The sequence below is a fragment of the Camponotus vicinus genome, unplaced genomic scaffold (assembly GCF_025532165.1).
Source record: "Camponotus vicinus isolate PSW18456_S1 unplaced genomic scaffold, iyCamVici1.0 SCAF_10, whole genome shotgun sequence".
Taxonomy (NCBI): domain Eukaryota; kingdom Metazoa; phylum Arthropoda; class Insecta; order Hymenoptera; family Formicidae; genus Camponotus; species Camponotus vicinus.
The window spans coordinates 16,705,794-16,732,348 of NW_028141946.1; the positions used below are offsets into that span (position 1 = coordinate 16,705,794).

The 26,555-nt window shown below is 32.6% G+C and overlaps 2 protein-coding genes and 1 long non-coding RNA gene across 8 annotated transcripts; 1 reads left to right on the forward strand and 2 right to left on the reverse strand.

The window, feature by feature from the left end:
* The first annotated feature begins 806 nt into the window (after positions 1 to 806).
* LOC145960645 (uncharacterized) lies at positions 807 to 2,478 on the forward strand. Its single transcript, XR_014435436.1, has 2 exons — positions 807 to 1,113; positions 1,536 to 2,478. It is a non-coding gene; the product is annotated as an uncharacterized LOC145960645 (long non-coding RNA).
* On the reverse strand, positions 1,845 to 11,901 carry LOC145960641 (cyclin-dependent kinase-like 4). 4 transcript variants are annotated; one of them, XM_083080254.1, is made up of 6 exons: positions 11,678 to 11,901; positions 6,832 to 7,021; positions 4,917 to 5,264; positions 3,791 to 4,057; positions 2,564 to 2,722; positions 1,845 to 2,376 (listed from the first exon to the last, which is right to left on the reverse strand). In XM_083080254.1, exons 1-6 carry the CDS (start codon positions 11,743 to 11,745, stop codon positions 2,239 to 2,241), a joined length of 1,170 nt encoding a protein of 389 aa, XP_082936380.1. In that variant the 5' UTR covers positions 11,746 to 11,901; the 3' UTR covers positions 1,845 to 2,238. The 4 variants fall into 4 exon arrangements, with proteins under 4 accessions (XP_082936380.1, XP_082936383.1, XP_082936381.1 ...); XM_083080257.1 differs by lacking the exon at positions 11,678 to 11,901 and adding an exon at positions 9,591 to 9,694; XM_083080255.1 differs by lacking the exon at positions 11,678 to 11,901 and adding an exon at positions 8,538 to 8,722.
* Positions 11,902 to 12,675: 774 nt separating this feature from the next.
* Positions 12,676 to 26,366, reverse strand: LOC145960635 (uncharacterized). 3 transcript variants are annotated; one of them, XM_083080245.1, is made up of 15 exons: positions 26,102 to 26,366; positions 22,671 to 22,932; positions 21,992 to 22,326; positions 20,847 to 21,123; positions 20,415 to 20,663; positions 19,434 to 19,858; positions 18,893 to 19,142; positions 17,643 to 18,565; positions 16,899 to 17,534; positions 16,253 to 16,659; positions 15,664 to 16,002; positions 15,427 to 15,503; positions 15,009 to 15,163; positions 13,765 to 13,835; positions 12,676 to 13,590 (listed from the first exon to the last, which is right to left on the reverse strand). In XM_083080245.1, the coding sequence occupies exons 2-15, from the start codon at positions 22,823 to 22,825 to the stop codon at positions 13,426 to 13,428; spliced, it is 4,464 nt and encodes a 1,487-aa protein (XP_082936371.1). In that variant the 5' UTR covers positions 22,826 to 22,932; positions 26,102 to 26,366; the 3' UTR covers positions 12,676 to 13,425. The 3 variants fall into 3 exon arrangements, with proteins under 3 accessions (XP_082936371.1, XP_082936369.1, XP_082936372.1); XM_083080243.1 differs by having other exon boundaries at positions 18,893 to 19,151; XM_083080246.1 differs by having other exon boundaries at positions 13,399 to 13,590; positions 13,765 to 13,848; positions 18,893 to 19,151.
* Positions 26,367 to 26,555: the final 189 nt, after the last annotated feature.

Here is a 26,555-nt window from a genome sequence, read left to right on the forward strand (position 1 = left end):
AAGCGGAACGGAAAAGAAGTATAGTGGGGGTAACCAATCAGAACGTTTCTCCAAAACACATATCTGTTCCGATTTTAAATAACCGGGTTCCCCATATACCGGAAAAAGCGGAAATAAATAAGAGTAAAAAATTATTTTTTATGAATTATAGTTAACAAAAATAATCAATTTTGTAAAAAATTATCTTTTTATAATAAATGGAAAATTCCAATGGAATATAATTTACGAAAAAACAAAGCTAATTCAGAATTATTGTAAATTTTAGGTTAGAATTTTTTCCGTTTTTGCGTAAAATATATTCCATGGGGAACCCAGTCATATAAAAGCGGAATGGAATAAAGAACTTTATAATAATATAAATTTAACAAGAGAAATATATTATTTTAATGTAATTTTGTTATGTTTTTATATTTTGTGAAAATATAAAATTAAACTAAACTATTTATATGAAACAATGATAAAATTACATTTTATATTGTAACAAATATTTTATTCAGAATAATATATTTTCACCTAATTTAATGTTAAGTGTAATAAATTGTTACAAAATTTAATATATATATCTGAAAATAAAACACACACACACACATATTTTATATTATAATAAAAAAATTTACCGATGACATTATTATTTTATATAAAAATAAATTTATAAATTTTATTTATGAATAAGAAAGACTAGATATTATAGGTATGTACATACATACGAGAACGCTAGGTATAATGTCTTTTGGAGAAACGTTCTGATTGGTTACCCCCACTATACTTCTTTTCCGTTCCGCTTTTCCGTTCCGCTTTTTCTTCTACGTGGGACTGCACCCTTACTCTGTTGAACGACTAGATTTTCGAACGCAGCCAAAATAACAGCTCGATTACTCAAAATTTGTTGCTTATGGCTGCGTTCGGAAACATCACCCGAGTGTACCCGGGTATCATTTTATCCTTGTTTAACATTCGGTGAACAACAAGGATAAAATGATACCCGGGGGCACTCGGGTGATGTTTCCGAACGCAGCCCATAAGATTGCGGTGAATTTCGACTTTTTTAAAAGACCAACTTGACTGGTATTAAGTTGTTCGATTATCGTCAAAAACTACGTCAAAAAAAAGTTGGTAAATAATTTTACGATCAATTTTACGAATCAATTTACAAGTGTATTATCATATTTTATAAAATATTTTTGTTAATCGATGTGTATAGGTTAGATTAGAAAGTATTTTAGGTTAGGCTAGTTTAGGTTAGTATTTTAGGTTATATTAGGTTAGTATTTTAATGTTATTATTATTTATCGCTAAAAATATTGATATATATATGTATTTTTTTTTCTTGAATTTTTTTTCTATATTTTTGTACATTTTTACTACTAATATCAATGTTATTAAGAAAATTATTACATTACATAATTTATTGTAACTTGTAAATGCATTTGCGGTAAACAAAGAATTATTTTTCATTCAATTGCCTGGATGTTACATTTTATATATTTTATATATTTAATATAAATACATTAAAGGAAATCTTTTTTATTTTTCAGGTATATTGTAAAGCGAAAGTGAATGTGAATATACTAACGGTTTCTACTGCACGATAAAAAATGTCTCAGAAACCTAATGTGAAGAAGTCATGGATATGGAGAAACCCTACCTACGCTATCATGATACCAGCAATCATAGGACTTCACATAGGTTGGTTTGTTCTGCAGAAATATTATGTACCGCCGCCTGAAAGACATGACCATCCCATAACTAGATTGTATAAGAAAACCATAGAAACCGCAGAAACTGCAGAATGAAGTAATGCAAGAATGTAATATATATGAAAATTTTGTTTGTTATGAATAATGTTTATTTTTTTCCTAAATTTTAGATGTTAAATAATAGATTGTTAGTTTTTTATGCTATTGTTCTTTCCAAGGTTTAGGAGTTTTCATTAAAATGAAACATTCTCTGCAGTTGGAGCAGCAATATTACCTGCCTTGCTTACAGAATATGATATACAGAAAATAAATTTCTCTCATTTTATACAAAACTTTTATTGTAAGAGATATACATATGAATTGCACATGTTTATTTCTATTTATAAACAGAAAATCGAAACCTAAAGAAAAATCTTTCATAAGAAAAAATGTGCGAATACAAACAAAAGGATAATATATAACAATTATTTTCGTAAAATTCTATAAATTAATGTGAACATTCCCTTAAAAAGCTTAGGAAAATATATGTACAATCACAGAATTAACCTCTTATAGTAGGTAGATGGTCAAAATTTTGTTGATGTATAGAGGAGCTCTTCGGTCGATTTTCACTATGGCTATGAACTGAAGGGCCAGCCTTGGGTAACTGGGGTAACACCATTTGACTGTAATTAGTATTCTGTAAATATATGAACACACATTCATAATCTTTTCCCCCATAAATTGTAAACAAAATGTTCAATAATGCAATAAATCTGTCGACAAATCTTACAATGGAAAATCTGTTATCTTGATAGAGAGATTTTATTGTCCGACTTATATTTTCTGGATGTTTAATCGATTATTAATTTATTAATTAAACTTACCCGAGAACGTTCTCGATACTTTTTAAGTTTTTCGAACTCTTCTGTCTCGACATCTGGCATTTTGAAATGAAAATTGTCGAAGTAAGAGTGTCGTAATAACAATTCGCATGTCCATCTCTCATTTGGATCTTTATCCAAGCATTTTTTCAGGAAATCCAACTGTCGAAAAGATGATTTGATACATGATTCAGCGAGATAATTTTGAATATATAGGGTGTCCCAGCCCACCCCGTACACCCCTTTTAAAATGAAAATAAATGACTTTTATCAAAAATCGCGAACAATTTTTAAATAAATCGGGTACGCTCTATCAAATGGTGATATATTCAACTTTTGATTCCGACCGGAAATACATCATCCGAATCAGAAGTTGAATTTTTTTAGGGGAACATGGTACTTTTTATTACAGATTCGAATTGTACGTGAAAAAATAAGAAACTTTTGTATCAAACGTTTTTTCTGAAAGTGCCTCTGTCAATCTTAAAATTGACCTTGAAAGTAACTGTGATGAAATAATGAAGTTCAAATGTTTGATAGAGCGTACCCGATTTACTTAAAAATTGTTCGCGATTTTTGATAAAAGCCATTTATTTTCATTTTAAAAGAGGTGTACGGGTGGTCTGGGACACCCTGTATATTTTAACACTTGATTTTATTTATCTCCTAATTATTTCTCAGTAGATGAATATATTTAAACTTTTTTTTACTAACACAACAAATGTATATCCCAGTAAACACAAAGTAATAGTAATATAACATTAATGTTATAATTTCCTACTCAACAATGTAACTGTAATGTAACATGCTTTTTATATAACAGTTACATTGTTGGGTAGGAATTATAACATTAATGTTATATAACAGTTACATTGTTGAGTGAGAATTATAACATTAATGTTATATAACAGTTACTTTGTTGAGTGGAAATTATAACATTAATGTTATATAACAGTTACATTGTTGAGTGAGAATTATAACATTAATGTTATATAACAGTTACATTATTGAGTGGGAATTATAACATTAATGTTATATTACTGTTACTTTGTGCTTACTGGGTATATGATATTTTTTTTTAATTTTGTGTAACAACTTTTGAAAGAGTTTCTTCATATTTTTCAAAATATATTTATCGAGATTTTTATATTCAAAATTTCTGATATTGACGCTTTTTTACGCAATTACATTTTGCTTTTTCTGTAATTAAAGCGAGCTTGTTGCCATTACCTGTACAGGACTATTATTTCCACGGGGTAAAGCGTCTTCGAGAGGCGTAAGCGTTTGCGGTGTTGGAAGAGTAATGCCGGTAAAGAATTCGTTCTGTTGAAAGATAGCCATGTGCCTCGGTAAGAGATCGCCCAGCGTTCTTCTTATTAAATACAACTGATCTACATCGGATTTTCCTGGCCACAATGCTTCACCCCTTATTAATTCCGCAAACACGCAACCGATTGCCCATACGTCAACCGGAGTACCATACTGCGTGTCCCCGACCTGTTCCGGAAAACAGGTAATTAATCGCCATATCATAATTAAAAATGAAAAAGAAAACAAAAAGTTAGAAAACGGCTATTAAGGACCTTTAATAAAACGTAGTAATTAGAGCGTAATTTTTTTAACTTTTAATATCTATCCAAAGTCAATCCAAAATCACTCTTTTAATCTCATCTTAATATATAAAAAAAATGTTTAATACCAGAATTAAGAATTAAGGGGATCCTGTACTGAACGGCGAACTCTTACACGATTACAGCGCCCTCATCTAATCCTCATCCCGTATCTCTCTCTATCACGTTATTTATAAAGAAGATGCACTGCTTTTTCCACTCTACTTTACCGATATTTCAGGTACATACGGACTGAAATTTTCGGAAGAATGCCATTTATTAATTAGGTAATTAAATTCAGTTTTTATAGTTCGACAATCTTCTACGGTGTAGTATACAATCGTGAAAGCTACTGTTTTATGCATAAAAGCTATAAAACTTTTATAAGAAGCTAATATTTGTACAAGTTGACAGCCCTGATGCCATGTTGCTTTAACATGTCGATAAATAAAAATGTAATTTTATACTTATTTTCTTTCTTAATACAAAATCTCGTACTATATAGAGTTTTTACGTGTCCGTTTGCATGTATACTTCAATTCTGGAGAAGGATTTTTAATTCTATACAGGCAATAAAAAATGGCACACTTCCGAAAATTACGGTGTTTTCGTCGATAATACAGGCGACTCCAGTATCCCCTTAAGTATTTCTCTAGAACCTAGAATTAAATATCTCTCTACGTCCAATTTTTATTCTGCAAATTTACTCGAGCAAGCAACGTGAGAGGTGCATATGTGATATTTACCAGTAATTCGGGTGCCCTGTACCACCTGGTCGCGACATATTCCGTGTAATTTTCACCAGGACTGAGCATACGCGCGAATCCAAAGTCGCATAATTTTACCACGCCTTCCGAGGTAATGAGAATGTTTTCCGGCTTTACGTCTCTGTGAACGCATCCGAGGCGATGGCAATAAGCGATACCCTGCAGGATCTGCCAAGTGATCTGCCTGGTCGTGATATCTGGACAACCGCTGGGATATTTCTCCATCTCATTGAGAAGAGTGTTCTCGCAATATTCGAACACTAGGTGTAACTTTCTCTTCCGTCTGAAGACTTCCAGGAGATTGATCAGATTCGGATGCTTGAGATTCTGCTCAAAAGAGAAGCATTAATTTTCAATTTCAAATTTTTAATTTCGATTATATGAACAGGATTAATTATCCGAAGTATTTATGATAAATTGAATTGTGATTAGTAGCTTGGTATGTCCTTAGAAACTTTTATTTTACTTTCTTTTATTTTTTGACCTTTTATGTTTGACCCCGACTTAAAAAAATTTATATATTTATATTGTATTAATAATTTTGCGTGTGATAATCTGGTGCGCAACACAGGTATATGAGAGAGAGAGATCACCATGTTCGAAATCGAACAAAAAGACTAAGAAGAAGAATAATTTTGCAGATATTTTGTATAAAATATCGGTAAGAAATTTGGACACACTTTGCTGTTAATTTCCAAAAGGACATTCTCATACAATGCAGTATGCTTTTGTCGAAGGGAACAGCCTTGAGGTAAAATGTCAAAACATCGCGGAGCTTAAAGGGACCTATTTGAATGTGCATATGTTTGGTGGTGAACCCACGTTGATGATCGTAACGATAAAGTTAGGTCGGTAAAGACCGGAACACGCCAAGATATTGACCGCTGCCCCGTATTGACCGTTGGCTACTTTTCGCAGCCAGTGTTGCACTTGTGTATTGTATATGCGAGCTTCTTATCGCATAAATAAGAACCTAAGTTCTTCTACACATGAGCGAGTACCCCGTCATTCGGAGTACTTGCCTCTTCAATTCTACAACAGTCTCAAGAATGATAGAAGAAATTTTATTGAATGTATAAAAATCCGGTTATATTCCGGTTACATTTCATAATATCTATCCATGAATTTTTTGTTTCAATAATTAAATTCAAATAAGGATAAAACATTATTTAAAAAAGAGTATAAAATATTTGCATGACTATTTGCATCTCATAAATTTATTAATAATTCTTAGATGGTCGAAACTGACCATCGTCCTATCTATAGGTGAGAAGTAGCGATCGCGAATACGTTATGGAGGTCGTTCACCTCACACGAATGCGACCCTCGACGAACTTACATTAGTTATTCCATGAATTGATCGAGTCGCGCGAAAAACTTTAAAAATTATGTCAGCGATTTTTATTTTTAATAATTGATTTTTATATTACTACAAAAATATCTTATACATACATAATTTTATACATATTCGTTATTAAAGATTTTTTAGATTTTTGTCAAAAAAATGAAAAAAAAGATAAGAATTTTTCGATTTTTAATTGATAATTGCAATCATAAAAAATCCTTTTTTGCAATTATTATCATTTTATTATAAAAATTCAGATTATTGTTTTTTCACATGAATGTTTTTCTTTGTCAATTATATCTTTTTATCAACTTATTATCATAAGCAATTTTATTGATCTATATCTCTTTTAGTTTTATTAGTGGTTTAAATTTGAAAAATAATTGCTTTATTATCTTATCGATTATTTTCAATTACATTCTAGTATTGCCTGATAAATTAATTCATATAAATAAATCAATTTCATTAACATCTTATATCGTAAGAGATTTAAATTCGCTTCAGTAGCGTTTATTGAAAAAATAATGTAGTGATTCTTAAAGAACTGACCTTTAACAGACGTATCTCCCGCAACGCGATCTTGCGTATTAGAGGATCATCCTCGGTCTGCTGGAACTTCTTTACAGCCACCAATTTTCCAGTTTGCCGATCTCTACACTGGAAGACAACGCCGTAGCTACCCTCGCCGAGTCGAGCCAAACGTTCGTAACGTTCCATGGCTTTGCTCGGTGCCCGAGACCTGTGCGAAAATTATTTCTCGATATTATTAATAAATTTAAATAAAAAATTAAAATAAATAAAAATTTAAATAAAATTCAAACGCGTTCAATGAAAATAATGCGGCGCGGGCACATCAATTTGAAATAAATCGGAGCAAAAATATATTGTTTCATAAAGTTTGAAAATATATTAACTCGGTGGAAATCATCATAATATTGTATCAATTTTCAAAAATTAAAAATTTCTATTTAACTCCTCGCATATATTTAGGAATTTGCTTAATTTTATCAAATGATTTTATTAAGAATGCAGAATTTATTATCGATATCGATGCAAACGATTTTTATGACTATTTATTATTATTATTTTTGATAGCACAAAATTGAAAAAAACTTCTTTTAACGTTCTGGAGTACCTACTTTTTATATTTGGCAAGGCATGGTAACGTAAATTGTTGCGTAAAGAGCATAGTATCACGAGGGACGGTACCAGTTAGACTGTCTCTATCCCGATGGATGACCAGGGGTCAAGCTGCCCCGCAAGTTTTACTTTACTCAAACCGTATGCTTATAGCGCAGACGCGGCAGACCAGACTTGTGAACGTGCGATTGCAATACCGGATCAAAATAATATTGGTACACATTGATGTTTTAAAATAGTATGATATTTTCGTAATCACGTAATAATAGCGATATCAATCGTCATCAATCAACTGAACAATAGACCTATCTTCTATGAGAGCGATTATAGTAAAAATTTGATAGAATCTTACATGGAATAGAAATTGAAATCGAGACATTTCACGAAGAATGAGGAAAAATTTACTCGATGAAATGAAAGCTTTTTAACATTTGATACACAATCGGAGAAGGTATTGATCTATCACAAATAATTTCATCAACTAGCATGACTGAATAAGCTCTTTAGGAATGCATTATTAAAATATTTATAAAATGTTAAATAATAAAATTAACGAAGAACCTGTTATATATTTTTTAAAATTAGTTGTTGTTGATATAATAGTTATTGATATGATAACTGAAAAGTTGATGATACTATTAGATATATAAAAAAAAGGAAATCCAGAATAGAATTTTTCTTAGAAGAAATTTAAAAAAAAATTGATTTTAAAAATCAGGGTATTTTGTCTTTGATATAATATTTTTATTTTTCATTATAAGTTTGCATAATTTTGAATTATCTCGCAATGTAAAACGTTGATATATCTCAACAAGTTTCTTTTATTATATCCATTAAACAATTTAAAAAGATATATTTATTAATAATATTTTATTGATTAGAATCAAAATGTGTGAGTTTTGAAACATATTTTGTGAAGTAATATTGAAATAAGATGAAAATCAATCTTCTTATACGAATTTTGAAGATTGATTTTAAGAATATTTATTTTATCATATAATTTATTTTAATTTATTTTAATATTATTTTTATAAAACAATTGTATTGAATTGTATTATGTTTAATATTAATCTCGATATTTGGGGAGGTTACTGGCCGAATTAAAGATCTCTTACCACTGTGGTATGCATTGTCGATAGTTCGCAAATCTTATGTCGTTTATCATATTGACGTGATCTTGTATGTATACACCATAATTTCGGAGAAGATAAATTGTATGTATCAATTTTGAAAATTAATTGATGCATTCGGATGCGTGCTTTGAAAGTAAATCGACAAATAGAACGCCAGGTTATCAAAAGGTATGAAACGTTAAATAGCTAAATTCACGAAAACGTGCTTCATTTTATTAAAAGTTACAATTAATGCAATTATATGCAGAATTTTATCTTTATTTTCTAAAATAATCTTAAAAAAATACTGGAATTATAAAATAGTTTTCATTATATTGATTTTTTAAAAAGATATTTCACTCTTAAAATATTATTGTATATGCGTTACTCAAAATTATTTAAAATTTTAAAAAAGTATAGAATATCATAGTATTCTTTTATTTTTCTTCTTTAAAAAAGTATATAATTATTGCTTTAATATTTTATATAATTATTATTTTACTATTTTATTAAAATAAAACATACCACATAGTATTCTTTTATTTTTTTTCTTCTTTAAAAAAGAATACAATTATTATTTTAATATTTTATAAAAATACACACACTTACGCTTAAACATAATAAATCATTTAAGCGGACATTTGTACATAATATACGATTATTTTTTCAGAAAGTTTAATGTTGAACATTAAATAGATAGAATTAGATATTAAAAAGTTAAAAAAAAATGAGAAAATTATTTATTATCAATAAAAACTCTTTTCATATTCAGAATAAAATCTATCTTACACAAATGCGTTTAGCAATATATTGTAATCGTAATTAAATCTCGAAAATTAATCCATATTTGTCAGAATAAATTATGTGATTAAAAAATAGAGATAAATAGATAAATAGATGATATAAACTTGTCTACATAATTTTTCAACTTCTCGTATTCTAAAGGTTCGATTAGATAATGTAATTCGTTTCGGCGTACATTGCTCAATGAGTATGTGACAAGCCTGACGTTTCGATAAAAAGAGAGAAAGAAGTAATAAAACAATTAATACGTACAGAAATCCAAGAATGGCATTCATGAAATACTCTTGCCAGGTCACCCGCGTCGGCGAACATACCGGACACTACTAATACGCTGAAGAAACGTCGCTTTACGTTATTCAACTCTTGATTATTGACAATCGATATTACGTTCGCGAGTACGCGTTTATATATCCTGACCGTGAAAGAGGTCAAAATGTTTCTGACTGTTGGACGAACTCTCTCTATAGCGGCTAAAGTTACGCAATGTAAAGCTTGAAAACGTAAGATGTAAGATTTTCGTATGATCTGTGACAAGGGATGTAAATAATCATCGCTATTCGCGGTCTTCGCGTTTAATTTATTCTGTAAATTTTATATATTATATTTATTATTTTTTTTTCTCCAAAATATTTTGTGTATTAAAAAATTGCATAGTATTATAAAATAGTGGAGCAAAAATAAAGTAATCTATTCTTTATGAAATTATTATTTTTTTTTATTTCAGTAGAAGACTACGAAAAATATTTCGAAAATAATCTGTTTTCATAATATACAGGGTGTCCCATTTTAATGTCCCACTCCAAATAACTTTCTTATTTTTAATTTTAGAAAAAGATGTTTCAGACAAAAGTTGTATGGTTTCAAGGGGGACATAAGGTGGTGTCATTAGTTTGACCTTGAATAGTTGCTTCAAGGTCACGTAAAGGTCACCTTCAATTTTTTAAATGAAACCCCTTACTTTCTATTGCATATTCTTGTAGCTTATTTCGAGAGCTTTCCAAAACACTATAATTAAATTAGTTTTCATTAAGTACTTTCCAAGTTATGAGGCTTGAAATTATTTCTTAATTTTACATAAACCGTAAAATATCTTGTAAAATATTCTTTTTTCGATTATCTTACCATAATACTTTTATGTACAAAATAATGAGAGAAATCAATTGGTGTAAAGAAAACATATAATTGTTTCGAAAAAAAAAATGTAATTGTTAATTGCAAATTACATTTTTTCTTTCGAAACAATTATGTGTTTTCTTTATACCAATTGATTCCTCTCATTATTTTGTACATAAAAGTATTAAGGTAAGATAATCGAAAAATGAATATTTTACTAGATATTTTATGGTTTATGTAAAATTAAGAAATGATTTCAAGCCTCATAACTCGGAAAGTACTTAATGAAAACTAATTTAATTATAGTGTTTTGGAAAGCTCTCGAAATAAGCTACAAGAATATGCAATAGAAAGTAAGGGGTTTCATTTAAAAAATTGAAGGTGACCTTTACGTGACCTGTAAGCAACTATTCAAGGTCAAACTAATGACACCACCTTATGTCCCCCTTGAAACCATACAACTTTTGTCTGAAACATCTTTTTCTAAAATTAAAAATAAGAAAGTTATTTGGGGTGGGACATTAAAATGGGATACCCTGTATAATGCAGATGTTGAAGAAATTGTATTTTAGAAAATAATAATTGATAAAAATTTAAATATTAACATGCGAAATTAAAAGATATATTTCTTAAAATAATTAAATGAAAATTTCTTTTTTATTCTCTGCTATATGTATGAGAGAAATGATTTAATTTAATTAATTATCTTTCTATATATGAGAAGTATATATTAATAAAAGTATGGCAAGATTTATCGTTCACCATATGAAACGATTTTCCACATTACATTACATATATAATGCCATAATTAGTTCAACCATGACAAAAGATTATCGTTGTATACTTGTGTAAAAAGGAACATTTTTGCATTTTAATAAAATGCATAAACATCTTATGCATGTTTTGTCAAGAAATATAATAAATAAATCTTCCAGCCGTATTCGATTGGAATTATTTGGTATGTCTTCTTTAAATCTCATAAGAATCGTAGGACAGTTTTTCGGAATTTTAAGAAGCTGTAGGGAATCGAGCCTAAATGTTAAACGATCACAAAGCCTAGGTACTATATTTATGCAAAAAATTGACGTCGAAGAGAAATTAGAAAATTAAATATTATAATGCACTTTTAAAAAATGTCAAATAATCAAAAGACTATCAAAAGATGCACTCGAAAAGGTAGATATTTTAATTGAATCAAGATATGTGCTTTTGACATCAATGTTTACCTCCTTGGTAGCAACGGCAGCGTGCTACCGAATAGCCAGAGCTTCCTATCTTGGAGCCATTTGTCCATTCGAAGGCTTCTTCACAGGAATTTCACGCTACGAATAAAATAATACTCGTGCTGCCTGATGAACAGCATTGCGACCGTCGCGGATTCGATAAGTCGCGTCGACATTGTTGACACAATCTATTGCCGAACCAGCGTTACTTTGATAGGGAAACGCGCGTCCTTTTTGCCTGAAACCACGTCGACCGACTAATCGATAATCCTTTGAGCCAACCCTTTTAATAGTTGCCGCACTTGCTTTCTCCAATTTGTTTGATTTGCATATATTGGAGAATAAATATTTTGCCTGAGAATAGCATCAATTCTCTCTCAAAATATATTTAATATATAAAAATAATCCGTATAATTTTATGGACAAATTATTAGGCAATTACCTTGCTTGCTAATATTATTATTATTGCTATAAAAAAATAATATCTATACTGTATATCATTATAATAAGATTTATTATTAAGGGATAAATTCTATATTTTTAACATTTTTACAAAAAATAATAAATTACAAAAAATAAAATAAAAAGTATAAGACTCGAAATATAAAATTAAACAAAACAGTTATAATGGCAATACGAGTCGAGTGTCGATGTTATAACACATTTATTTATAATACAATCAAATAAATATTGATATTAAACGAATACAAAGAGAGGATAGCGAACGTTTCCACCCTATTTTTGGGTCATCAGCGCGAAAGTGAAAATATAATAAAAGAAATAACAAAAGTGTTTTATATCAGAGTCTGTTACAAAGGGTGCTGTCTAAAGCGATAATAAATGTCTCGGTATCTCATTGTCTTGACGATGCCTACGTAGAAACAAAGGACAAAAAGTAAAATAAGTTAAATAAACATTTTTAACATTTTTGTATTATTTTTATATCAAATTTTTTTTTTGAGGATACACAATGGAAAATGTGCAGAAAGATGTAATTATTATTGAGTCATTCTTTCATTTTATTTAGAATATTATTTTACATATTTTATTCAGAAAATACAAGAGAGAAAAAGAAAAAGTATAAATGATTTGCATATTTTATAATAAATAATAATTTGTTGTTTAATTTTATATATCTTGGCAAAAAAATCTGTTTCTCTTATAAATTTGAGTCAACATTCAATAAAACTTTGTCCCCTTTCTAATCATCTTTCTCTTAACATCAGTTACAGAAAATAGAAAATTACAAGCTATAGACTCTTGCTCAGGTACAAGAAACTATAATCATCGCTATTCGTATAAGAGAGATATATAAATAATATTGTACAAATTAATTTAATGAGACATACACAATTAGCGCAAATTTGGTTTTTTTATATCGAATTTATTGAACAATTTTATTTTGTCTGGCAGTTTTTGAGATATATTTCTTATATTTTATTCTTGTGCGTCAAGCAAATTTTCCTAGGAAGAATTATTGGATTTAAAAAAAAGAAAAATATGTGTTGTAGAGATCAAAGTTTTTTTTTATAACAGACAATATCTAAAATAGAAAACTTTTTTGTGAAGGAACGAAGCAAAATTATTCGCAATTCTTTACACTTTTTTTATAGAGTAGAATTGCTTCTGAAAGCATATTCTTTTTCACACAAAAATCAATTCTCAATGTACTTTTTTTAAGTATTTTTTTTCGCAAATTATTAATTATTTTATCAATAGTCAGATTAGGAGAAGAAGTATGTTTGAAGTGTTCACACGCTCTTTGCATTTCTTCGTGTCGTGCAGGATGATTTGGATTTCTCGTCGTCTTGCGTCTCGCCTCTTACGGTGAACGTAACGAAATATTTTTTGGTACGATCTAATTTCTCAGTCGGAAGAGCGATCACCTGTTTTCCCTCTCCATGCGTCACTTCCACCTAAAAGGAAAAAAATAATAGAATAGAACAGAATAGACAACTTGCATTGACATGAAACTTATAAATTATTGACAACTTGCTTGCTTTATGAATTATAAATTAAGATTAAATGTCTATCGAGCAATAAGTTTTGTTTTTCCGTCTCTATTTTTCTCATACGATGCATTTTATTACCGTCATGTGTCCTCTGCCGCGACTCTCTATCTTCGGAAGATGTTCCGCTCGATCTGGGGCGTCTCCACCTACTGCAATTATAATCTACATTCACACTACAGAAACTGACTCTTCGCGGGCTGTACATACATATAGATGGCTAGGTCTTGAGAATTAAAGCGATTAATTTTTCAGCGATATACATAGTTATACTCCACACAGCACATGATATCATTCGAATATTCTATACTCATACTGTAAATATACGTTACAGATGTAATATACTGAGAATAATCCCATAACATCTCTTGTTGTATATTATTTTTCATATATTCTCAAAATATACTTTGAATATCTCGTATTAGTATATTATTTCTCGTATATTTTCAGGATACTCTATAATATTGCATGTGTTTCTTCATTTTGCCGCTACGCGCGCCACCAAACTCGTACTTAATTTTTGGTGAAATGGACATAAAGGACTGGTACTAACATGAATTCCAAAGTTTCTTCTTTTTTCTTTTTAGTCAGTTTAATTTATAATAAACTGAATTAATTTAAAGTAATTTGTCTAATAATCTGGATTCCCCTTGTTGGAATTCAGAATATTAAACAGATTATTTGAAATTAAAATGAGAAGTAATCCATTTACTGCATTTATTAAGGTATTTCATCTATTACCGAGTGTACTTACATAATTGTACATAGATTATCGAGATCAATATTTCAATAAGAATCATTTAATAAACACTAATAGGTGTTTTTCAAACGTTTTATATTCATCTATTAGAAATAACATTTTTGTCTGAAGTTTTGTTTATAAAGTAAATAATTTCACATTTTTATTTATTTTTTACATCACGAAGAATCTATTTTTTATTCTACATATAGTCCAACTGTCTTCTATATTCATATATAATTTATTAATGTAAAAATATGCTTAAAATATTCTAAAAATATACTCATAATATACCAAGAAATATTCTGAGTATATACTGAATAGGTTTCTAAGGCAGACATAGGAACATCCTCCGTACATTCTCAAAATATCATAGTATCTATATCGAATATTAGTGGGATATACACAATCTACGTTTGCGATATACTGAGTACATACTCAGGATCTACCTGTGCTGTATGGGACACTGAATCTTTTTTCTTCAAAAAAAAAATATAGCGTATTAAAATAATTATAAATTAAAACACACATGTCTCTCAAAAAAGCAATACATTATATACTTGAACACGATAATATATTAACTTACGATACGTGTACACTGGAATAGAGGTGTAAGCGCTGGTCGCGTGATGGCAACGATGAGTCTTTTGCGTGCATTGTTTAGCTTCGGTGCAAAAATCTGGAGTGGTCGGTCTTCCCTGCAGTCTTCTCAATTGTTCGTACAGGAACGCTTCGAATTGTCTGATAATAATGATATATTTTACCAATTAAAATGAATAATATAATTGTAATATAATTGTAATATAATCGTAATGTAATTGTAATATAATCGTAATATAATTATAATATAATTGTAATATAATTGTAATATAATATACCCAGCAAACACCAAATAACAGTTATATAACTGTTATTTCGTGTTTGATGGGTAATATAATTATAAAAGTGAATAATATAATTATATAAATTATTCAACGCATTAATTTATTTGATCTGATAGTAACCTGAACGTGAATGGTTGATCGTACTTCGCGACGCCAAGAGTGGGTCCAGACATGCCAGATCTATTAAAAGCTTCCACCTGAAAAAAATCATTGTCCACAAATCAATATCTCGATAATCATAATATTTTAATATTGATATTAACTTCTCTCATTCAAATAAAAAATATTACATATTTTTAATATTAATACATATAATATATTTTACAACATTAATTAATAATAATAACTAGACCTCACCTGTCTTTTCACCAGAACATGTTCATTCGCTCTACCGTGACGAATCTGCAACCTCTTCAGTTCCATCAGTTGGAAGAAGATCTTCCTTTCGAGATAATAACGGCGCAAACTAATTTGCACGTCCCGGGTGATGGTCTCCATGTTGAGGGCTTGCTGTTTCGCCGTATTCGGACAGCATCTCGCGTTTCGCCTCCGTGGAATTCTCGACACTCTCGGGCTCGGCTCTATCCCGCTGTCTCTACCCCCGCTGTCGCGACGTTGTTTCCGCCAGAATCGCTCTCGACGGGTTTGATCGGGATGCTCGATTGTAACCAGACGACTGCTAGTGGTCGATTGTACCTGATAATATAATATTAGTTGTAATGTTAACTGACTAATGTTAACTGTTGTCATGGCATTAATTAGGTGTTGGTGTACAAAAGATTTCTCGTATATCCTTAAATAAAATATGGAATTACACAGTAAGTTTTATTAATGATGACAGTCAGTAATTCTTTCCAAGGAGAAAAAGTTTAGAAATAATTAATTCAATAATTATTGCATTTGATAGCGCTACGATTAATAGGTATAAATTCTTTTTTCAGACTACCTGAGGCAAAAAGTCGATTCTGGCGGTTCTAGATACACCTAAAGTCGTGCTAGGAGTCTCTTCCTCGCTCGTACTTGGCAAAACTCGCATAACACCAATCTCATTGTCTTCTTCGTGCTCCGTGTCGCGCTCCAGTGTATCCTCTCCGAGTGCCTGTCTGATTTCCTGTTCAACCGCCTCGTCCTCGTCCCATTCTGGACTATCTATCACCGCGACTATCGCACGCTGATCCGGTGGACACTCTTCCGAGCTCTCAAACAGATGTTTCTTCGTTAATATATTTGAGGAAGACCTTCCTGTCCTCGCGTTTCTTCCCGTGGATGGTCTCGAACGTCTCGTCTTTACCGGCTTCAGGGACTTTGGAGAACTCGAGGAACTATCGTCGATGTATCGAGAATCTTTGCCCCCTAAAATCTTGGTCCGTTAGACGACAAGTAATTTATAACTCGAAAACAAAATTATATTTATGATAAATATTTTAATTTAATCAGACAATATCTATTTAAAGACTTTTTGTATTCGAAGAGGGTAATACTTTGAAATTAAAACTCGCGAATCGCGATTCATGTGTTTCTATGATTTTCGAAATATTTAAGATTCTAATAACATGTTACATATTTCAAAGTATACAATATTTTTGACTTACTTGTCTCGATCTCTGATCGTTCTTTACTATCCGATTCCTTAACATTTCCCGATTTTTCATCAGGAGGCGCCCTTCCTGGAGAAAGAGTCTTTTCCACAGTCAACATCGATTCCGTTGATGATACGCCCGTAGATGTTTCATCATGCTTGTTCAATTCTTCATCCTCTTTCGATTCAGCATCTTCAGTCGATTCAAAGCTCTCTTTGGTGGATACTGTTTTCACGGATACCTGTTTTGTCAAAGTTTCCCCTTCTTCCTCACCTGTTAGATCTGCGGTTTTATCCTTTGAACTACTCGCAGTTTCACCTTCTTCTGATTGTCTCGAAGACAGTGTTTTCGATTCTTCCGATAAAGTCTTTTTCATGGCAGTTTTTAAGGTTTCCTCTCTCTTCGAATCTTCGGAAATGGATTTTCCGTCCTCTTCGTCTACGGTAACAGAATGTTGAGAAACGTCCTTTTGATCAGAAACAGATTGCTGATCGGTTTTCTCTTCGTCTTTAGAACTGTCTCTCTTCTCGCTGATGAAATCTTCAGTAGTACTAGGTTCCATACTTAAATGGGATGATTTGTCAGATATTTTATCGTCGTCCGCTTTTTGCTTTTCGTGTGTATCGTCCTCGGATGTATCTAACCTGTCTGAAAGATTACTATAGCCAGTGTCAGGCAAACATAGATTTATATTAAATGTATTCGCAAATTCTGTATCCTCCTTGCAATATCTGATCTTTATCTAATGGAACTTACCTTGCGTCTTATCACTCGTTTCCTTGACTTTCTCGTTCTCATCTTGGATCTCTTCAGTAACTCGAGAATTTTCTTGCGTCGCTTCTTGTACTCCTTCTCCAGAGTCTTGCTTATCCATTTTGTGCGGCAATATCATCTCATTTTTATCGGAAGTAGTAATATCTTTAGAAATTTCCTTCGTTCCCTCTGTCTCTATCGTTTTCTTTTTCAAAATGTCTTCATAGCTAACCTCTTTCGCTGTCTCCAACGTTGCTTTCGGAGTGTCAGGCATTTGATCCTTGTGAACCATCGCCGTGACAATCACTTGCTCCACAGTTTCCTGACTGGTGCTATCCGTCGCGTCTCTGCGATATCGAGATTCTATTATCCTCTTGTCAACTTCATCCCCTTCGAATGGTGTTCCCGAGGTATGCACTGACTCTTTTACCACTGTGCTTCTGTCTTTCTTATGGGACGATTCGTCTCGATCCACTGTACTTTCATCGTTATCGGATATCTTTGATTTACCGGATCTGGACATCTTCCTGGAGCTACGTTTGTGCATTTTAGTCAATTTTGTCTCCTTTGTGCGTTCTCTAGGAGTCTTCGATCTTCTTCCGGATACCACCTTTTCACATTTTTTTTCCAACGATTTCTTCACCACGATCACCTCTAAACTATCGTCGCTTACGCTTTGATCGTTGTCATCGTCCTCTTTCTTCGAGCTATCTTTGGCTGCCGTTTCGTTGGAGCTCTTACTCTTGTCCTTTCTTGCTTCCTGCTGCAATTTTGCGCGTTGCCGTTGGATACTTGCCTCATTTTCGTCGTGAGAATAGTCATAGTTGTCAGATTCGGTCGACGAATCTGAATATTCATGTTTATGACTCATAGATACTCTTCTGCTTCGTTTTCTTCGCAGATTGAACTCGCCATTATTATCGTATCTATCAATTTTTAATGACAATTTAAGTAAATTTGGTACTTTATATGATAATGCAATGCGATTTTAATTAATACAAGAAGATTTAAAAAGGAACCACCTTTCCCCTTTCTTTTTTTACTCATCTTTTTATATTTAATTGTCGGAATTTTTTGAAAATTAATTTTTACTGATTACATCGATATTCTAAAAAGTGTTAATTTCACAAATTCAGAATATTGAAAGTTTTCATATAATAACTTGTAAATTAAAAAAAAGAGTTCTTTATATCATGAACACTCCTCGTATTATTTTACATCGCATTGATAAGACGTTATTCGCATTATTTTACCGCGCGGATTCGCTTCGAGCTCTTCTTTCATCTTTTTTCGTGGACATCTTCGATAGTCGCACTTCCTCTTCGCTGAAACTTCGACTATCCCGACGTGCCAGCTTCTTTGAATTACTCTTCCGCCGCGTTCTCCTCTCTATCCATCGCTCCTCGTAGTAAAGCTCAGGATGTCTGTGCCCTCTGTGACCTTTTCTACAAGGACTACTATCGCTCGGAGAGCTACTCTCGTTATGTTTCATTCGAAACTTTGCTGTGAAGACTAAAATCGTTTCAGTGACTTACCTAGTTACGCAATAATATATCACTATCACACAAATTTTTTATAAATGCATAGAGAAAATAACAATTTTTAATTATTTTTAAATGATGAAATTTTAACGTTACTTTTAACGTAACTTTTACGTTAATCAAGTCATGCCTCGTTAAAAATATTTAATACAAATAAATTTTGCAACACAAACACAATTTATTATCATTTTAAATTACTTCCCAACCAGAGAGAGAGATTCATCAAATGTCTATAGATTATACCTAATCTGACCTTTGTTTGGTGCAGTTTTGTGAGTCCTCAACTGCTGAGCCGTACAGCCACCGTGCATCTGGATCAGTTTCCCGCAATCTCGGTGCCCTCTGTAAAGGGCCGCGTCCAGCGGGGTCATCGAGTTGCCCTTGCTAGTCCTGAGAACAGCGTTGATTCTCGCGCCGTGATCCAGAAGGACCTTGCACGCGTCCAAGTAACCGTGCAAGGCCGCGACGTGGAGAGGCGTCTTGCCATCGTGGGTAGCGACGTCCAATGTACTCGGTCTCCTCTTCGTCAGCCACTTTATCAGCTCGATTCTACCGGATGCAACAGCCTCGTGTCCGATCCCCGTACCTCGTACGGTTCTGGCGTGAAGTGAACCGCCGTGTTGGCTCAGAATCTTCAAGGTCTCCAACTGGCCCTTGGCCGCGGCGCAAAGAGCCGGTCTGAAGAAAAGCGTGACAGTCTCTTGGAAATTGGTACTTTTGATTAGAATCAAAATATATAATCGATCAAACATATATAGACTACAATAGGGTGATGTTATATTCCCAGCAAACACCAAGTATCATTTATATAATTGTTAGTTGTAATTTTCCACTCAACAATATAACTGTTACATGTTATGTAACTGTTATATAACATCAAATAACAGTTATATAACTGTTATAATTTCCCACTCGACAATATAACTGTTACATGTTATGTAACTGTTACATAAATATAGTTGTAATTTTCCACTCAACAATATAACTGTTACATGTTATGTAACTGTTACATGTCACAGTTATATTGTTGAGTGAGAAATTACAACTATATTTATGTAACAGTTACATAACATGTAACAGTTATATTGTCGAGTGGGAAATTATAACTAACAGTTATATAACTGTTATTTGATGTTTGCTGGGTTATAAAATCTTATATTTTTTAGAATTTTTAGAATATTTATAGATGAAGATATGTCTCACTAGGAAGACTAGTAGCTTTTCGTAATCTTACGTTCTACCCTTTCGATCCTGACGATTGGGATCCGCGCCGAGTTTAAGGATAAGCGCGGTGGCATCAGCGTGACCCAAAGTGGCGGCGTAATGTAAAGCGGAGCAACCGTTATCGTCCACGTGGTCGGGATGAGATCCACACAAGTTGACCAACGCTTCCACGCACCTCGCGTGGCCTCGGGAAGCCGCGCAATGAAGCGCTGTCAATCCGTCTTTGTCCGAAGTACCCGCGGCCGCCGATCCTCCAGCTCTGAAAAATGGGAGGTTTCATAAATACATCTGCCTTACATTGTCACTCAGGATCCAAAGTGGTACCATTTCACGAGGAGAGTTAATTTCGAATCTTTCTACAACTTTTATCAAGATCTAAGATAGACTGACACTTGGTGTCGAAAAACTAATTGTAAGACAATTGTGTCGACCAGTCATCTACCTTGCCAGAGCCAATACGGCCTCCACGCTACCCGCGCTCGCCGCCCACAAGATTGGCTGTCGTCCATCTTCGTCCTTCGCGTTTACATCCGCGCCGAATTCCAAGAGCGTTTGCAAAACCTTCAGACCGATCTTCTTGGGAACCGCGAGCTCGGCTGTGGCGGCCGCACCGCAGCATTGGGCGGCATAATGAAGCGGGGAACCACCACGCAAATCGGGAGTGGAAGGTCGCGCGCCAGCTGCCAAAACTAATCGAACGCATTCCGCTTCTCCGCAAACTGAAAATTATTTTTACAACTTCAATTATTTTTTTTCTTAATATTTCAAGAACTTTGCGAAAGAAGAGAGAGTATACAAAGTATCCTTGAAGGATACCCTCTTTAAGCTTCCTTTGAAGCAGGCAATCTTGATATCAATTTTTTGTTATACCGAATAAAATTAAAATTTTGTTAAAATAAATTCCATTTGAGATATATTAGCTCAAGAATGAGCTCAAGAATTGTTTCGAACTTATGTTCTCATGCAGACACGATGTAAATATCTTAGAACACAGTGTTCCCCTTTTGGAAGGTCAAATTGTCCGCGGTCGTACATTAAACTCCCTTAAAAGCTGGATGACAGGTAAAATGCAGAGCGCGTATCGTTCCCTCCAATCTTCGGGGAGATGATGGCGTGTAGTGGTCAAGTAAGGTCAGTAGGTCGTCTTGCATGACGTCATTTCGGTCTGCTAACGATCACGCGAGGACACGTATTATCGCGATCACTTGAGCGAGTTGATCATAGTTATGTCCTCGAGTTATTTGTATAAAAGTTATAAATACATGTAAAAATGTTTCTTCATTCAAAAACTTGAACGGATCTAAAATAGCGAGTCTTTATAATTGTGATGATCAAAAATTGAAAAGGATTAATTTATTTTCAGCCTTAGCGGATCAAAATTTAATATAACAAGATAAAATTCCGTTACAAATTCTCACAACAGTACGAGGGTAAATACAGTCTATCTGCTATCTTGAAGAATATATATTTGCTACAATAAAGTAAAGTATCAAACTAATCTATCGATCTGATGCAGTCTGCGAGCTCTCGTGTTTGTGAGAAATATTTTTCTGGCTCAGATACATCAGATATAAGTAAGAAATATACCTGTGGCCCAATGAAGAACACTGTGTCCCTCGAGATCCTTGGCGTTGACATCGGCACCGTTCGCTAAGAGAACCGCGACCAGCTGGGTGTCGCCGGCGATGACCGCCAGGTGAAGTGGCGTGTGACCCTCGGCGTCCGGAGCGTTCACCAATTCCGGTGCCGCCGCGGCAACCGCACCTCCAGTTCCCGCGTCCATGCAATAATGGAGAGCGTTTCTTAACGTGCGATCTCTGTAAGCGACCGTTTCCCCCTGTTCCTTCAGCAATCTCAGCACCCTCGTTCTGTCGCCCTGTTGACAGGCGTGCATCAAGGGCGTAGCGCCGATGTGTAGCACTCTGGAACAGAGAGAGCTTCTAGAGCATCAACCCTGCCCATACAGCACAGAACATTGTTGTAACATTGCAGCAATATTGCAGCAACATTGCTGTAATGTTACAACAATATTGCAGCAATATTACAATGTTGCTGCAATATTGCTGCAATATTACAACAATGTTCTGTACTGTATGGGTGGTTATCTAAACTGATGACCCGGATTACCCAATATTATCATAGCAATCGTTTAAATTTCATATGAAACATCCTCAAGTAGATTGACTCTTGCAAATGAAAATAGAGAGATTCAGAATTTAAGCGGTTGGGAATCGATATGGAACAACTTGGCCAGCATCTCTATTACCTGTAAGGCCTCTTCTTGCGATGATCCTGATGTGTACGATGATTCGGATACGGTGTCAGCGGGGGCAAGGACACGTCGGCTACACGTTCCGTTCTCTTCTGAGGCTGAGGCTTCTCCTGCGGCTTCAACGGGATCGGCGGTGTCTTAGTGTCCATGCCCGTCTCTGGCACCTACCCCCGACTACGTCGACCGATCGCGCCAAGGCATCCTCGGACCTCTCGACGGATCGAGCTCATCGCGTCGAAGAGGACGTCCGATCCTTCTACCCGATTAAAATAGTAATAATAGCTTGAAGGAAATTGCAATTGTAACCCAGCAAACACCAAATAACAGTTATGTAACTGTTAGTTATAATTTCTCATTCAACAATATAACTGTTACATGTTATATAACTGTTATATGTTAAATAACAATTATATTATTGAGTGGGAAATTATAACTAACAATTATATAAGCTTGCTGTGAAGCAAGTTTATTGCAAACTGGGTGATACTCGAAATTAGCTTTGACTACTTTAGCTGCTAATAAGACGAATATATAGTATTTGAATTTAATAGTAATCAAATTAATAATAATTAAATAATCAATTTAATTGATGATTAAAATGATTAATATTTCGAGACTATCCGAGCATTTTGCAACACGATGCACAACGATAAATGAAGCTGGTAAAATTAAAAATATCGATTCAGGTGTCTGCGCAGAAGACACGTTGCCGTAAAATTTGTAGTTAGATTCTTATCCTGAAGTGTGTAGCCCCATTAAAGTACGACCCAAATTTTCGATCCTAAATCAAAGCTGACCACGTGGTGGACTGACCAGGTCACTCGCTACCATAGAAACCGATGGTCACAACACGCGGCTACCTATAAAGAACCATATAATGGCTGATACGACGGCAAGGTCGCCACGTGTCGAATTCTAATCTTCACCTGGCGTGGATCGTCCCGCGAGCCGTCAAGAAACTGATTACTTAAAATAACAGACTGTTTAACCTCGGTATGCATAGCGTGGATCTTATAGACTTGACGACGTAAAGGGAGTAAAAGTTTCATTATTCTTTTTTCTGAAATCCGATTCATTTAACTTACCTTGAATGACTTGCTCGTATTTTATCACAGATATTTTAAATTATTAAAATCAAAAATGTTTCTTCCTTTCAAATCAAAGTCATTTTTCATTGAAATTCAATAACATGCAAATATTTTTAAACTCATGTTACATAAAAAGAGTATGATCCCAACAAACACCAAATAACATTTATGTAATTGTTAGTTGTAATTTCCCACTCGACAATATAACTGTTACATGTTATGCAACAGTTACATAACATGTAACAGTTATATTGTCGAGTGGGAAATTATAACAGTTTATAACAGTTTATAACAGTTTATAACAGTTTATAACAGTTATATAACTGTTATTTGGTGTTTGCTGGGAATAAACTTAAAATTTTATAAAGTAGATATTGCAATTTTTCAAAGTTAATTGTGCAACATTTTCTGTATAAATGAGATAAATTCAGAAGATCTAAAGTCTATTTAAAAAAATTTGTGGTATGATTATAATTATATATATATTTGTGTCTACCCCCAAAAAATGTTTTATTGAAACTATTTTCTCATGATATTTTTGTTACTTATATTAATAAGAGGCAGTATCTTATATATTTATATATTTTTAATTAAAAATAATGTCTCGTTTAATCAATTATTAGAAAAATAATTAGCGTTGGGCTAATTATTTTAATCTCATGAGAATTTGCATAAAAATATCCGCTCGTGAATTCGATATCGTAAATAGTCTAGTGATCTCACGAAACAATATTTTGTTCATTTATTCACGATAAAATGCAATATATTCTATTATTTATATGTGTCAATAATAGCGTTTGTTACAAAGAGATATAATTGATTGAAATGAATCAATTGGATTACCTTTCAGTGTGAGATAAATTCAATGTTGTATATATCCCAGCAAATCCAAATAACAGTTATATAATTGTTATTTATAATTTCCCACTCAACAATATAATTGTTATTTAACACATAACAGTTATATAACAGTTATTTAACATATAACAGTTATATAACAGTTATATAACATGTAACAGTTATATTGTTGAGTAGGAAATTATAACTAACAGTTATATAACTGTTACTTGGTGTTTGCTGGGTATGTATATATTACATCCAAACAAGATTTATTGAATTTTCACAAACTCAAATTGCAAACAAGTAGCTTCTAAAGAAACTTAAATTTTAAGAACAAATATCTGTACCCAATAAAACTTCAAATTAAAATTTTACTGAAATCCACTTGTCAAAATTAATTAAAGAATGTTATTTCGTCATCCATTCTCTCAATTTTTAATCATTAATTAGTAGAATAGCATGTCTCATATTTGTATTGAGGAAAAATCGACCCCAGATCGGTCGAACGTTAGAAAGATTTTTCGCGCAGTTTTATATCTCGCGATACGTAACGTGCAACGAACTCACACCGTGCGATGCGGCGATGACTGGAAATCGTTATTTCGTTGATTCACCATGCCGCACATCGATCGTTATTGCTCCGTTAATAATTCGCCGAGACCTTCGTACTTCGTGATGTTGCGTCATTAATATTTAACAGTAACATCTCTCCGCGTTACGTGCACCTCTCATACACGCCTCAAATATCACGTGTGCTTATTGTTTGCGAGATCCGAATTGGCAACCGATCGAAACACGGTGCATAAATCATGTGCACCGTTTGCCGACACAAGTTGGAAAAATAAAACAGCTATTCTCTCTCTCTCTCATTCTTGCTCCACGGAACATATTTCTTTGCTTTGCACAATGAATGATGTACACAAATCAGCGGATAAAATCTATTGATATATAATAGAAGTCATAGGAAAATATGGAAACTATATTTCTGCATTTTTTGTTTCCACAACAATTTTTTCAGAAACTTTCGACATTAAAATAATTTAAAATTAAAATAATTTTAAAAAATAATTATAAAAATCTTTGTAAATTAATCATAGAAAAATAAATTAAAAATTAAAAATAATAAAATATAAAATAATAAAATATAAAATATAAAATATAAATTAATGCAATGAATGAAAAAAGCATCAATTTCAGGGTATTATATCTCAAATAGAAAATGGAGTAATATAACTTTAATATAAATGCAATAATGTGTTAATTAATTGTTTTAATTTTAATCTTTTGCAGAAAATTATTTACACATATAAAAATAGGAAAATTACAAGCAAGATAACTCTTTTATGATACAAAACAGAAATTATATTAATAATATAATTATATAGAGAAATGTGTAACTTTTTTATGATATCTAACAATCTAACAAATATACAAGAATTTAATCGATTCTCGTTCTAGTTATGTTATTCAATGTGCATATTTAATTGGTGTTCTTACCTCCTCGAATTACGGAATTAAAGCGGATTGTTTGCTTATCATTACGAATGGCGCGAGATTTCAAAAAGTCAAAGCTCGGTCAAATGTTGCTCCGGCCACGAGGTCGACTCATTATGACAACAGTGAAACGCACCTTTGGAGAGTGGAAAGCGCACTGAACGAACGCTCTGCATTAGCACGAGTAAGTTAACGTAAGGGTTGCTTAGCTACCACCGCGTCTCAGTAACGTACCAATAAAAACAGACCCGGATATTATCGAGTGCGAAAAGAGATTAATGTCAGACCTTGTGTTTTCTTATTAAAGATAGAAAAAGAAAACTCAGAATTCTTTAAAATAGAATTTAAAAAATGTTTTCAAAGTGAGAAAAATCTATTAAAGCCATTAAGAGTAATAAAAATTGATAAAAACTATTCTTTTTTAAACTAAAAAAATTTTGTTCTAATAAAAAATCAA